General features: G+C 42.0%; 1 protein-coding gene across 3 annotated transcripts in view; it reads right to left on the reverse strand.

The window, feature by feature from the left end:
* The window catches only part of kdm6a (lysine (K)-specific demethylase 6A), an 85,176-nt gene that overhangs the window by 63,263 nt on the left and 6,039 nt on the right, over positions 1-15,874 (reverse strand). Inside the window, exons 3-6 of one of the 3 annotated variants that reach the window (XM_023980767.3) lie at positions 11,971-12,079; positions 10,610-10,659; positions 6,637-6,695; positions 459-503 (exon numbers count right to left, since the gene is read on the reverse strand). In XM_023980767.3, the coding sequence (XP_023836535.1) occupies positions 459-503; positions 6,637-6,695; positions 10,610-10,659; positions 11,971-12,079 (263 nt within the window). Of the gene's footprint in view, positions 1-458; positions 525-6,636; positions 6,696-10,609; positions 10,660-11,970; positions 12,080-15,874 lie in introns of all 3 variants that reach the window. The other 2 variants (XM_023980766.3, XM_023980768.3) reach the window with 2 other exon arrangements.

A 15,874-nucleotide genomic window follows, 5' to 3' on the forward strand; every position in this document is an offset into this window, starting at 1 on the left:
CCCCCCTCAGGTTCTCTGGCAGGCTATGCCTTTCCATGCCTCTTGGTCCTAGGCTTTGGGATAGTTAAAAGGCCAGTGCCAGAGGACCTGAGGGACCTACTGGGTACATAACTTAAAAGCATGTCTGACATGTATTTAAAACCCAATAGAAGAAACTTAGATCTAAAACTCAGGCAGCCAGTGCATTACCGATTATCAACAATACATTTGAGAAAAGCAAAACAAAAATGGAAAATAGCCTGATCGGATGGCTTGACTGTTGGCTTTATAACATTTAGATCCAATATGGCTCCTAATCATGGCAGTAACATTAGCTGCATTATTCTTGATAAAATAACTAACACGTAGATGCATAAATGACTGCCTAGACAACATTTAGATACAAGATGACAGCCAGGTGCATCAAAGACACATCCTCGCAGTATTACTCCCTATGGAAACTAATAGAGGGGGCCTACCTTCTCTGTCCTGCCTGGGCCTCTGAGGAGGGGGGCTGCACTGGCCTAGACAGGGAGAAAGGGGACCTACAGTAGTCAATATCAGGCAATGCCACAGACACCTAGCAGCACTACACAGCCTCAGCAAAGCACTTACTCAACAAGGACCCAAGTACAGTAATACATTCCCCAGGGTATTTAGTTACTACTCCTCTGGTGCAACGTAGGAAATCACTTTTGTGATTTGAATTATTCAGTTAGTAATTTATAGTGGAACCTCTCCTACGGTTTTCTAGCTGCTTGAAAATGGAAAAAAACAGTGTATATTCTCTCGCTCCAAAACCATTGTTTTAATTCCATAGTCTAAGACGTTGGGGGAAGGGGGTGCTAAACTGACATCTGGAATGGTTTTAAAAAAGGGTCATACTATGGATCATTTAGCTATCTGATTTTGAATTTTAAGTCAACTTTAGGTATAATGTTTTAAAAATTGGATAAAATATAGATTTTGGGCCATTACTACTAAAGCCATAGAAACACATTGAATAACACATTCATAAATGGCAAAAAGGACAGTAAATAAAGTCGGAAGAAACAAGGTTATGAAGTGTCTGTCATAAATCTAGGAATTCTATTTTTGAATTAAATTGCACCGGGTGGCGCAGTGGTCTAAGGCACTGCACCTCAGTGCAAGAGGCATCACTACAGTCCCTGGTTCGAATCCAGGCTGTATCACATCCGGCAGTGATTGGGAGTCAAATAGAGCGGGCACAATTTGCCCAGCGTCATCTGGGTTAGGCCGGGGTAGGCCGTCAATGTAAATAAGAATTTGTTCGTAACTGAATTGCCTAGTTAAATAAAAAAGGTTAAATAAAAATAATAATAAAAAATATACACACACACACACACACATATACTACAGCTAAAAGGTTTTAGAACACCTACTCATTCGAGATTTTTTATTTTATAATGTATAATAATAGTGAAGACATCAAAACTATGAAATAACACATATGGAATCATGTAGTAAACAAAAAGKGTTAAATCAAAATATATTTTATATTTGAGTAGCCACCTTTTGCCTTGATAACAGCTTTGCACACTCTTGGCATTCTCTCAACCAGCTTCATGAGGTAGGCACCAGAAATGCATTTCAATTAACAGGTATGCCTTTTAAAAAGTTAATTTGTGGAATTTCTTTCCTTCTTAATGCATTTGAGTCAATCAGTTGTGTTGTGACAAGGTAGGGGTGGTATAAAGAAGATAGCCCTATTTGGTAAAAGACCCAAGTCCATATTATGGCAAGAACAACTCAAATAAGCAAAGAGAAACGACAGTCGATCATTACTTTAAGACATGAAGGTCAGTCAATCCAGAAAAGTGCTAGCGCAAAAATCATCATATGATGAAATTGGCTCTCGTGAGGACCATCACAATAAAGGAACACCCAGAGTTACCTCTGCTGCAGAGGATAACTTCATTAGAGTTACCAGCCTCAGAAATTGCAGCCCAAATGAATGCTACACAGAGTTCAAGTAACAGACAGCTCAACATCAACTGTTCAGAGAAGACTGTGTGAATCAGTTCTTCATGGTTGAATTACTGCAAAGAAACCATTACTAAAAGACACCAATAAGAAGAAGAGACTTGCTTGGGCCAAGAAACAAACACAAGCAATGGACATTAGACCAGTGGAAATCTGTTCTTTGGTCTAGACTCCAAATTGGAGATTTTGGTTCCAACCGCCGTGTCTTTGTGAGATGCGATGTGGCTGAACGGATGATCTCTGCATGTGCATTTCTGTAACTCCTTCAAGACTGTTGGAAAAGCATCCAGGTGAAGCTGGCTGAGAAAATGCCAAGAGGGTGGCTATTTGAAGAATCTCAAATATAAAACACATTTTCATTTGTTTGACACTTTTTTGGTTAATACATGATTGCATTTTTGTTATTTCATAGTGTTGATGTCTTCACTATTATTCTACAATGTAGAAAATAGTAAAAACAAAGAAAAACCCTTAGTTAGGTGTGTCCAAACGTTTGACCAGTAGAGTGTATGCGCACACACACACACCACACACACACGGAACAAATTCAGACCCCTTGACTTTTCCCATTTTGTTACGTTACAGCCTTCTTCTAAAATTGATTACATGTTTTTTCCCCTAATCAATCTACACACAGTACCCCATAATGGCAAAACAAAAACATCCCCAAACCATGATGCTGCCACCACGTTTCACCGTAGGGATGGTGCCAGATTTCCTCCAGACGTGAAGCTTGGCATTCATAGCAAAGAGTTCAATCTTGCTTTCATCAGAACAGAGAATCTTGTTTCTCATGGTCTGAGAACCTTTAGGTGCCCTTTGGCAAACTCCAAGCGGGCTGTCATGTGCCTTTTACTGAGGAGTGGCTTCTGTCTGGCCACTCTACCATAAAGGCCTGATTGGTGGAGTACTGCAGAGATGGTTGTCCTTCTGGAAGGTAATCTCATCTCCACAGAGGAACTCTGGAGCTCTGTCAGAGTGACCATCAGGTTCTTGGTCACCTCCCTGACCAAGGCCCTTCTCCCCCAATTACTCAGTTTGGCCGGGCAGCCAGCTCTAAGAAGTGGTGCCAAACTTCTTCCATTTAAGAATGATGGAGGCCACTGTGTTCTTGGGGACCTAAAATGCTGCAGAAATTTTTTGGTACCCTTCCGCAGATTTGTGCCTCGACACAATCCTGTCTCAGAGCTCTACGGAAAATTCCTTCGACCTCGTGACTTGGTTTTTGCTTACATGCACTGTCAACTGTGGGACCTTATATAGACAGGTGTGTACCTTTCCAAATCATGTCTAATCAATTGAATTTACCATAAGTGGACTCCAATCAAGTTGTAGAAACATCTCAAGGATAATCAATGGAAACAGGATGCACCTGAGCTCATCTTCGAGTTTCATAGCAAAGGGTCTGAATACTTATGTAAATAAGGAAATCTTTTTATTTGTACAATTTCTAAAACCCTGTTTTCGCTTTGTCATTATGGGGTTTTGCGTGTAGATTGATGAGGAATTTTTTTTATTTAATCATTTTAAGAATAAGGATGTAATGTAACAAAATGTGGAAGTATTCAAGGGGTTTGAATACTTTCCAAATGTACTGTGTGTATGTATGTATGTATGTATGTATGTATGTATGTATGTATGTATGTATGTATTACACACACACACACACTTTTCCCCCCACACATTAAACCTATTTTTTGGGGTAGGCACAAAACTACATTCATACTTCCATTCTTCTTCTTTTTTTTTTTTTTTTAAATCGGCACCGGTTACCTTCAGACAAGTCCCGTGACTTCTGGGCGCAATAGAACAAAACGGAGAACACCATCATGTTAGTGAGAATATCCCCGTTCCATAGAGAGGTTGTTCGCAGGTCAAACCATTGGACGCTACAGACATTTTCGTGAGAAGACCTTTCACCCGCAGATGCGAAGTGCGACACTGGCGGATTGAGACGCATCCAATGCCAAACTGATATCTTTAGCTTAAACTGACAGGATTTTATGGAATTTTGTATTATTATGAAACTTATATTTAAATTTAGGGGGTTAAATACCAGCTTTAGCAGTGGGAGAAAACAGTGAGAGACAACGACGACCGTGAACTGGATTACACAGACAGAGCACCGACTGCAGTGTGTGCGCGCGTCGACAGCATCAAAACCAAGCCATCCCTGTCAAGACTGAGTGTGTGTGCATGTGTGCGTACACATGTGAGTGTGTTAGTTTGCAGAGAAATACACCCCCCCACACACACACAACAACACAGCATATCACACTACATCCTCTTCCTCTCCCCACACTTTAACCTTCTCATGACCATTACTTGAGCATATATAGTCGTGGCCAAAAGTTTTGAGAATGACAGAAATATTAATTTCCACAAAGTTTGCTGCTTCAGTGTCTTTAGATATTTTTGTCAGATATTACTATGGAATAATGAAGTATAATTACAAGCATTTCATAAGTGTCAAAGGCTTTTATTGACAATTACATTAAGTTAATGCAAAGAGTCAATATTTGCAGTGTTGACCCTTCTTTTTCAAGACCTCTGCAATCTGCCCTGGCATGCTGTCAATTAACTTCTGGGCCACATCCTGACTGATGGCAGCCCATTCTTGCATAATCAATGCGTAGAGTTTGTCAGAATTTGTGGGGTTTTGTTTGTCCACCCGCCTCTTGAGGATTGACCACAAGGTCTGGGGAGTTTCCTGGCTATGGACCCAAAATATCGATGTTTTGTTCCCCGAGCCACTTAGTTATCACTTTTGCCTTATGGCAAGGTGCTACATCATGCTGGGAAAGGCATTGTTCGTCATCAAACTGTTCCTGGGTGGTTGGGGGAAGTTGCTCTCGGAGGATGTGTTGGTACCATTCTTTATTCATGGCTGTGTTCTTAGGCAAAATTGTGAGTGAGCCCACTCCCTTGGCTGAGAAGCAACCCCACACATGAATGGTCTTACTGTTGGCATGACACAGGACTGATGGTAGCGCTCACCTTGTCTTCTCCGGACTAGCTTTTTTCCGGATGCCCCAAACAATCGGAAAGGGGATTCATCAGAGAAAATTACTTTACCCCAGTCCTCAGCAGTCCAATCCCTGTATCTTTTGCAGAATATCAGTCTGTCCCTGATGTTTTTCCTGGAGAGAAGTGGCTTCTTTGCTGCCCAACTTGACACCAGGCCATCCTCAAAAAGTCTTCACCTCACTGTGCGTGCAGATGCACTCACACCTGCCTGCTGCCATTCCTGAGCAAGCTCTGTACTGGTGGTGCCCCGATCCCGCAGCTGAATCAACTTTAGGAGACGGTCCTGTCGCTTGCTGGACTTTCTTGGGGGCCGTGAAGCCTTCTTCACAACAATTGAACCGCTCTCCATGAAGTTCTTGATGATCCGATAAATGGTCGATTTAGGTGCAATCTTACTGGCAGCAATATCCTTGCCTGTGAAGCCCTTTTTGTGCAAAGCAATGATGGCGGCACGTGTTTCCTTTGCAGGAAACCATGGTTGACAAAGGAAGAACAATGATGAATCACTGAGAATCACTGACATGATGTCAGCTGGTCCTTTTGTGGCAGGGCTGAAATGCAGTGGAAATTATTTTGGGGGATTCAGTTCATTTGCATGGCAAAGAGGGACTTTGCAATTAATTGCAATTCATTTGATCACTCTTCATAACATTCTGGAGTATATGCAAATTGGCATCATACAAACTGAGGCAGCAGACTTTGTGAAAATTTATATTTGTGTCATTCTCAAAACTTTTGGCCACGACTTTATACAGTGAAGGATTTCCTTTCCCTGAACTGTCACCAAAGTCCCTCATCCCAACTCCCCTGAAGCACCAACAGGCTCTAGTCTCTCTGCATATAACATTTTCAAAGGTGGCTCATTCTATATTTGCTGTCGGCAGCGTTCTAGGCTATACTTGCTGTCAGCAGCGTTCTAGGCTATACTTGCTGTCAGCAGCGTTCTAGGCTATACATTTGCTGTCGCAGCGTTCTAGGCTATACTTGCTGTCAGCAGCGTTCTAGGCTATACTTGCTGTCAGCAGCGTTCTAGGCTATATTTGCTGTCGGAGCGTTCTAGGCTATATTTGCTGTCGGCAGCGTTCTAGGCTATACTTGCTGTCAGCAGCGTTCTAGGCTATATTTGCTGTCGGCAGCATTCTAGGCTATATTTGCTGTCAGCAGAGTTCTAGGCTATATTTGCCGTCAGCAGTGTTCTAGGCTATATTTGCTGTCAGCAGTGTTCTAGGCTATATTTGCTGTAAGCAGTATTCTAGGCTATATTTGGCCTAAAAGTGTCAGAAGCAGTAAATGGCAACATTCTTCGAAAAACAAAACGTCATATAAAGCCATGACAGGCTGATAGGCTGAATGCATGACTGACACAGTAATTCCGACAAGATAACAGATAGCCTATTCTTCAACAGTCACTCCCACCAGTCAGGTATGGGTTAAATGCAAACACACAGTAAAGAATATACAATAGCTAGACAAATGTATTGTATTACCACACAATTTCAGGACTCATTTCGAAGCCCATGAGGTCATGAATTGCTGAAATAGTGAAGCAAATATAGGTCTCAGGTCTCTAGCCAATAAAATGCACTAGAGTGCAATGGAAAATACTCAGGATATGCAGCTACTTACCACTGAAATGCGTTGTAATGGAAGTAAACCATACCAAGGCCATATAAAAAGGCAGCATTCTGAAAGAGAGGGGGAGAAAACAATGAGTGGCAGAAACAGCACCCTGAGTACTTATTTCTCAAACATCATTTTTTAAATATATTTTTTTAAAGATGCCGTGACTGAACAACACTGATTACTCACTCAAGTTTAAACAACATAGGCCATGAAACCAACCAGAGCCCTAATAACATTAAGTCCTGGTTGAGCAATCTCACTGGAAAGTATTAGAGGCTCAAAGGTCAATGGCTAACACATAAACATCTCCCTGTGCCAGTTCCCTGTGGGGAGTCTGCAGGGGTTAATCTGCTTCTCCAGTCACACCTGCTCAGGTAGAGAAACATACCTGGTGAAACAAACCTACACACCACAAAACTGTCACTATATTACTGCACCAGATATGGTTTAGTTAACTTGTTTCGGATAGGGGGCAGCATTTTCACTTTTGGATGAATAGCATGCCCAGAGTGAACTGCCTCCTACTCAGTCCCAGATGCTAATATATGCATATTATTATTAGTATTGGATAGAAAACACTCTGAAGTTTCTAAAACTGTTTGAATGATGTCTGTGAGTATAACAGAACTCATATGGCTGGCCAAAACCTGAGAAGAATTCCAAACAGGAAGTGGGATATCTGAGGTTTGTAGTTTTTGAACTCACCCCTATCGAATACACAGTGGAATATGGGTTATTTCTCACTTCCTAAGGCTTCCACTAGATGTCAACCATCTTTAGAACGTGGTTTCAGGATGCTCATGTGAAGGTGGGCCGGATGGGAGATGTTTTACTAAGGGGTCTGCCTACAGCCTCGTTCTCAGTCACGCGCTTTCACTTGAGAGGTTGCTCTCGTTCCAGGGCAATTCTACAGACAATGGAATTCTCTGGTTGGAACAGTATTGAACTTTTATGATAAAAACATCCTAAAGATTGATTCTATACTTAGTTTGACAAGTTTCTTCAACCTGTAATATAACTTTTTGAACGTTTCGTCCGAATCGACCAGATCGCGCTTTTGGATTGTTTACCAAACGCCCTAACAAAAGAAGCTATTGGCATAAATGGACATAAATGATGGACATTATCGAACAAAACAAGCATTTATTGTGGAACTGCGATTCCCGGGAGTGCATTCTGATGAAGATCATCAAAGGTAAGTGAATATTTATATATGAATAATATGAATAATGTTGACTACCCAACACAGCGTATATTTCTCTGGCTGGTTTGGGCTCTGAGCGCCGTTCTCAGTTTATGCTTTTTCCGTAAAGCTTTTTTGAAATCTGACACAGCGGTTGCATTAAGGAGAAGTGTATCTAAAGTTTCATGTATAATAGCTGTATTTTCATCAACATTTATTATGAGTATTTCTGTGAATTCATGTGGCTCTATGCAATATCACTGCATGTTTTGGAACTACTGAATCTAACACGCCAATGTAAAATAAGATTTTTGGATATAAATATTAACTTTACCGAACAAAACATACATGTATTGTGTAACATGAAGTCCTATGAGTGTCATCTGATGAAGATCATCAAAGGTTAGTGATTAATTGTATCTCTATTTGTGCTTTTTGTGACTCCTCTCTTTGGTGGGAAAAATGGCTGGGTTTATCTGTGACTTGGTGGTGACCTAACATAATCGTTTGTGGAGCTTTCGCTATAAAGCATTATTGAAATCAGACACTGTGGCTGGATTAACGAGAATTTTATCTTTAAAATGGTGCCTAATACTTGTATGTTTGACGCTCTGCAATTTTATTGGCTGTTGGCGAGGGGTTCCGCTAGCAGGAACGGGGTTCCGGGGAACCCCAGTCCTAGACAGGTTAACATAGACAGAAACAGTAGCCCCCTCATCCCTGAAAGGATTAAGGTGCATTCTACTGTATGTCCATAGGGTAACTGGTAGAGTAGAGGCCCAAATACATACTTCAGTTCATTTCAAATGAGTCTGAAATTCACCTTTCAGGGGTAACTGTTGTGGCCCAGTTTCATATAACAAACTGTAGTAATAGTCAGAACTGAAACCGGTAGAGGTGTTAAATCTCTAACCACATCACCTACTCAAACACATAAATCAAGTGGAAAACTAATTGCACGTTCAATACCAATCAGAGGTAAATACTGTACATAACAATGCCATTCAGAGCGCTTCACTACCAAAACACGAGAGAGCGTGAGAAGACTGACTGCACCATCTATGAAGCTTGGACTGAGGAGAGAGCAGGACAGGAAGGAAGGAACGAACAAACTAATAATGCTTCCACCAGCCCTCAAAAATGTTAAGTCTAGAAAAAGCTGAGAATAGCTGGGTTTTAGAAAACCCCCTGTTTTCTAAAACGCCGCTATTCTCAGCTCTTTCTAGACTTAAGGGTGAGGATGAGACAATATGTGAGTTGAGAGGAAACAGAGAGGAAGCATAAGTCAGAGTAAGGATGTTTCTGAAAGCCTGTTAGTCTATCCTACATATTCATTCATCTCATGTGCAGTTGAAGTCGGAAGTTAACATACACTTAGGTTGGAGTCATTAAAACTTGTTTTTCAACCTGTGCCTTTAAACAGCTTAGAAAATCTCAAGACATCAGTCAGGAAGTTAAAGCTTGGTCGCAAATGGGTCTTCCAAATGGACAATGACCCCAAGCATACTTCCAAAGTTGTGGCAAAATGGCTTAAGGACAACAAAGTCATGGTATTGGAGTGGCCATCACAAAGCCCTGACCTCAATCCCATAGAAAATGTGTGGGCTGAACTGAAAAAGCATGTGCGAGCAAGGAGGCCTACAAACCTGACTCAGTTACACCAGCTCTGTCAGGAGGAATGGGCCAAAAGTCACCCAACTTATTGTGGAAAGCTTGTGGAAGGCTACTCGAAACGTTTGACCCAAGTTAAACAATTTAAAGGCAATGCTACCAAATACTAATTGAGTGTATGTACACTTCTGACCCACTGGTAATGTGATGAAAGAAATAAAAGCTTAAATAAATCATTCTCTCTTCTATTATTCTGACATGTCACATTCTTAAAATAAAAGTGGTGATCCTAACTGACCTAAGACAGGGAATTTTTACTAGGATTAAATGTCAGGAATTGTGAAAACTGAGGTTAAATGTAATTGGCTAAGGTGTATGTAAACTTCCGACTTCAACTGTATCTATCCCATGAGATACAGAGAGACCCAGTTAAGTTCAGTCAATGTTTTAACCATTTCTTCCAGACTGCTCTCCCTCTTAGTTCAACCTGCCATCCTGCTCCGGTTTCAGCCCTTCCTTATGCTGGTCTCAAGCCCAAGCCCCCTCTCCCATGCAGCTCCCTAACCCCAGCCCTCTCTTCCAGGCAGCCCCTGTCCCTGCTCCCTAACCCCAGCCCTCTCTCCCAGGGAGCCCCTGTCTCAGCTCCCTAACACCAGCCCTCTCTCCCAGGGAGCCCCTGTCCCAGCTCCCTAACCCCAGCCCTCTCTCCCAGGGAGCCCCTGTCTCAGCTCCCTAACCCCAGCCCTCTCTCCCAGGGAGCCCCTGTCCCAGCTCCCTAACCCCAGCACAGGATAGATCCTCCAACTCTCTCCCAGCTCTGCAGCAGTGAAACCCAACACTGTCTGCCCCCATCACTGTCACACCCCCAACACATCCTCTCACCCTCCAATGGGCACCACTGCAGACTGAAACTTTAACATCCACCCATCTCTTATCCACCCACACTGGGAACAGGGAGAAGCCACACCACCAGAGAGCTGGTGACTGGCCTGGCTAGGTCAAACTGTCTCACCAAGTTTGACCTATGAGGTGACCCAGCTACTGGAGAACAGCTGCCCTTGTCTAACTCCATAACTCCATTCTTTATCATCATCACAGTTGTTTTATGCCAAGAGAACCAGGGGTCATCAGCAGTCAACACCTAGACCTACTTGGATACATGCTGTTTAAGTAGCCACTCACCTTCCAGTAGTCCGACTGTAAACTGTAGTATCTCTGGTATGCAGATAATGCTGAGAGAGAAAGAGAAGTGAAGACAAATACAATGGGGTTACAATAAGTTTACATTTCACCATCTCCATAACACAGATTCTTTCCATTCAATCTTGTGGTGCCACTACCTCAAGCAATATTGGACTGAATTTCTGCCCAAGGCATTAAAAGAAACCGTTATTTGAAGTTAACACACCCAATAAGCACGCATTCCAGAAAACACACACAAAAAAATTTAAGAATACTAGAGACATCTTTAGGCAACTCCGTCAGACTTTTAGTCATAGAAAGCCTAGAGCCATCTACAGACAATGGCAGTGGAATTGCATAACGGCAGAGGAGAGAATGCTCAGACAATCAAGTGTGACAACAGAGAGAGCAGACCACTCCACATTAAGGGTGTGAACATTTAAACGAAATTGGGATCTTTAACGTTAACAAAAATCCATAACTGAAGAAAAAAAGAGTGTTTGTTTTTTCACAAAATTATAATCAGTGCACTGGTCACAAAACATATTTCCTGTGTTATAACCTAACTAGACGATAGGCAATGAAGGCCTGGAGTCAACACTGGGAGTCGACGTGCCAGGAGTGGAGGAATCAATTATTTTGGAGTCGACTCTCCACCACTACGTCATTGTCGTTAAAAGTTGGAAAAATGGCAAAGAAAGGCAAGCAACAGCAGCAAAGTCCTGTATGGCAACACTTTGAGAAGTTAAATGAGAAGGAAATGCAAACTTTGAGATGTGGAAGTGAGGTACAGTAAAGGTAGTACAGGTGCAATGCTTAACCATCTGAAAGGGATGCACCGTGACACCCAGACCGTTGCTGGCAGCAGTGCAGATGCATTGTGAATTCACGTGGAATTTTATGGGTTTTTCTTATCGTTTTAACCAGAAAACCAAGTAAATGGCTGTTTAAACGTTAAGAACATTTTAAAATTTCTTACATCCCCTACTCCACATGCAAACATGGCAGTCTAGTATATAATTTCCCAGTCTTTTTGTGCGAGTGCGAAGTGCGAAGGCGTGTAGTCTGGCTGGCGGCTGCTGCTGCTTTAAATCCCAATGTCAAAATACTACATTCTGCCAAACATACAAAAGCATTGCTGTTACATTAAGGACAAAACTAAAAGGGCTGCAGTAGCCTAAATTGATTTGCTGAATGTCAGCTGCAATTCAGACATTTACAGCAAATCGGTACAGCTTAAATTCAGGATGTGATCTGTCAATCAACTCAAATGTCTGGTGTGTGTGTGTGTGTGTGTGTGTGTGTGTGTGTGTGTGTGTGTGTGTGTGCGCGCGCGCGTGCGTGCGTGCATGCATGTTCACCTTTTGGATAGTCCTCCAGGAGGAGGTTGAAGTGGCCCAGCTGGCAGAACATCTCTGGCTCTACCTTCCCTTCTGCCTTCAGGATGACAGAATCATAGCAGATCACAGCCTGGAGAGAGATGGGACAGGAAGGTTACATTTCAATCATTTCAACACCCCTTAGCCTACTAGACAGTGGCCTAAGGAAGGTCCACAACTTTCAGAAATCCACACCTAAATCTAGGCCTAAATCTCCACACAAAAAACAACAACCCTTCTGTGTAATGCCAAGAAATAGTGATGATTGCAAGAGGAACTTCAAAACAATAACAGCCATCTAATCATTTACAAAGAGCAACACGCAAGTCCATCGCCTAGCTTGAATATCACTGAACCATATCACTGATCCTCTCATAGAATAGATACAGGTTTATGGCAGAGGATAACCCAGACATACAGAGCCAACGGATGTCTTTTCAGTGGGAGAGGGCAATGCAAGGCCTTTCCAAGTCGTTTTGCATGGTTCCAGGCCAGCTCCCATGCCAAATCTGTGGGTTATACCCGGGAAAAACTTAAATAGCGGCCACACAAATCTTCCAGATAGTTAGAACCACAGAAAATCAAAAGAGGGAAGTGAGTGTGTGTGTTTGTACCCAGTTTTGCTGAGTGCCAAATGAGAGAGTAGCTCCTAGAAAACGGCCAGTGTGCTAGAGGCTGGAGCCTCACTGGGTGAATAGGAAGGACGCGCAACACAAGCTTATCATCATCACCAGGACATAGCCTCGCCACTCAGCCCATAGCATGTCATAAAAAGAGAACAGTCTGCCTGAGCCATTTCAAATACTCCAACTTGATATGAAAACAACATTTGCATTCATTAGATTTGTTATCCCAGTGCAGGAGCAATTGTATTCCAGGAACCTAGGGTAAAGCTGTGTTTATGTGCTCCTCATTTGACCCAACATGTCTAGCGTCCACTGACACTGCATAGCAAGTACTGTATTGACTAGGGAGGTAGTAAAGTGTGATCAAACACACATCGTTTATTGGCGTGCGGTGCCGGAAAAAGGTCGGTAGAAAAACACACACAAAAGAGCCAGCACACTCATAAGCTCCACCACTTACCTTCATTAAAAAACAAAACGTATTGATCCTGCTAGGATCTTCCTCAGGTCATTTCACAGGAAGTGTCCCACACCCACATGTCACGCATATCCAAGCAGGAGTCGCATCAGAAACCAAGACACCAAAAGTCCAGTCGCTATGCACTTTATGCCTGCCAGACACAATGTTGCCTCATTAGTACATTGTATCGAGCATGTCAAAGTCCTGAGGCGAGGGAGGGGAGAAAAAAAAAATCTATAGACTTCTTTTGCAAAAAGAATCCTACTGGATATTCCGATTGGAAACCATGTCTCCAAAGGGGCTTAATGAGGACTTTCCCAAAAGCCATTTCCTGGGAACACCATCTGATTCATGTATCATTATGACAACCACTGTTGGGTATTGCAACATACGTTTTGTTTACCTGATTTGAATGGTTATACAGGTATAATATTCACACAATAAATGTCTCAATTGTTTCAAGGTTTAAAAATCTTTCTTTAACCTGTATCCTCCACTTCATCTACACTGATTGAAGTGGATTTAACAAGTGACAGCATTAAGGGATCATAGCTTTCACCTGGATTCACCTGGTCAGTCTGTCATGGAAAGAGCATGTTTTGTACACTACGTGTATATTGTTTTTGCGTTGCCCCTTTCAACTTAAATATGTAAAGACCGCCCTAATTAGTGCTTGTCTTATGTCTATAAATATTGGTGTGGTAAACTTCCTGTGAAATGACCTGACAAAGATCCTAGCAGGATGGAAATGTTGTTTGTTTATTAATAAAAGGTACATGGTGGAGCTTATGAGTGTGCGGGCTTCAATTCTTTTACACGGAACAAAAATATAAAATGTGCAACAATTTCAAAGATTTTACTGAGTTACAGTTCATAGGAAATCAGTCCAAATTAAATTAATTCATTAGGCCCTCATCTATGGATTTCACATGACTGGGAATACAGATTAGAGGTCGACCGATTAATCGGAAGTTTCAAGTTTTCATAACAATCAGAAATCTGTATTTTTGGACACCGATTTGGCCGATTTTTACACCTTTATTTAATTTTTATTTAACTAAGCAAGTCAGTAAAGAACACATTCTTATTTTCAATGACGGCCTAGGAACGGTGGGTTAACTGCCTCATTCAGGGGCAGAACGACAGATTTTTACCTTGTCAGCTTGGGGGATTCAATCTTGCAACCTTACAGTTAACTAGTCCAACGCTCTAACCACCTGAATACATTGCACTCCACGCGGAGCCTGCCTGTTACGCGAATGCAGTAGAAGCCAAGGTAAGTTGCTAGCTAGCATTAAACTTATCTTAGAAAAACCAATCAATCAATCAATCATAATCACTAGTTAACTACACATGGTTGATGATATTACTAGTTTATCTAGCGTGTCCTGCGTTGCATATAATTGATGTGGTGCGTATCGTTGCTCCAATGTGTACCTAACCATAAACATCAATGCCTTTCTTAAAATCAATACACAGAAGTATATATTTTTTAAACCTGCATATTTAACGAAAAGAAATCCAGGTTAGCAGGCAATATTAACCAGGTGAAATTGTGTCACTTCTCTTGCGTTCATTGCACGCAGAGTCAGTGTATATGCAACTGTTTGGGCTGCCTAATTTGCCAGAATTTTACGTAATTATGACATAACATTGAAGGTTGTGCAATGTAACAGGAATATTAGACTTATGGAAGCCACCCGTTAGATAAAATACGGAACGGCTCCGTATTTCACTGAAAGAATAAACGTCTTGTTTTCGAGATGATAGTTTCCGGATTCGACCATATTAATGACCTAAGGCTCGTATTTCTGTGTGTTATTATGTTATAACTAAGTCTATGATTTGATAGAGCAGTCTGACTGAGCGGTGGTAGGCAGCAGCAGGCTCGTAAGCATTCATTCAAACAGCACTTTCCTGCGTTTTGCCAGAAGCTCTTTGCTGTGCTTCAAGCCTATCAACTCCTGAGATTAGGCTGGTGTAACCGATGTGAAATGGCTAGCTAGTTAGCGGGGTGCGTGCTAATAGCGTTTCAAACGTCACTCGCTCTGAGACTTGGAGTAGTTATTCCCCTTGCTCTGCATGGGTAACGCTGCTTCGAGGGTGGCTGTTGTCGTTGTGTTCCTGATTCGAGCCCAGGTAGGAGCGAGGAGAGGGATGGAAGCTATACTGTTACACTGGCAATACTAAAGTGCCTATAAGAACATCCAATAGTCAAAGGTTAATGAAATACAAATGGTATAGAGAAATAGTCCTATAATTCCTATAATAACTACAACCTAAAACTTCTTACCTGGGAATATTGAAGACTCATGTTAAAAGGAACCACCAGCTTTCATGTCTTCTCATGTTCTGAGCAAGGAGCTTAAACGTTAGCTTTCTTACATGGCACATATTGCACTTTTTTTTTTTTTGCGGCCGATTAATCAGTATTGGCTTTTTTTGGTCCTCCAATAATCGGTATCGGCGTTAAAAAATCATATTCGGTCGACCTCTAATACAGATATGCATCTATTGGTCACAGATGCCTTAATAAAAAGTTAGGGGCGTGGATCAGAAAACCAGTCAGTATCTGGTGTGACCACCATTTGCCTCAAACAGCGCGACATCTCCTTCGCATAGAGTTGATCAGGCTGTTGATTGTGGCCTGTGGAATGTTGTCGTCCCACACAAAAGCTGTGCGAAGTTGCTGGATATTGGAGGGAACTGGAGCCGTCTGTCGTAAACGTTGATCCAGAGCATCCCAAACAGGCTCAAGGGGTGACATGTCTGGTCAGTAAGAACTGGGACATTTTCAGCT

This window comes from Salvelinus sp. IW2-2015, linkage group LG36 (genome assembly GCF_002910315.2).
Source record: "Salvelinus sp. IW2-2015 linkage group LG36, ASM291031v2, whole genome shotgun sequence".
Classification (NCBI taxonomy): domain Eukaryota; kingdom Metazoa; phylum Chordata; class Actinopteri; order Salmoniformes; family Salmonidae; genus Salvelinus; species Salvelinus sp. IW2-2015.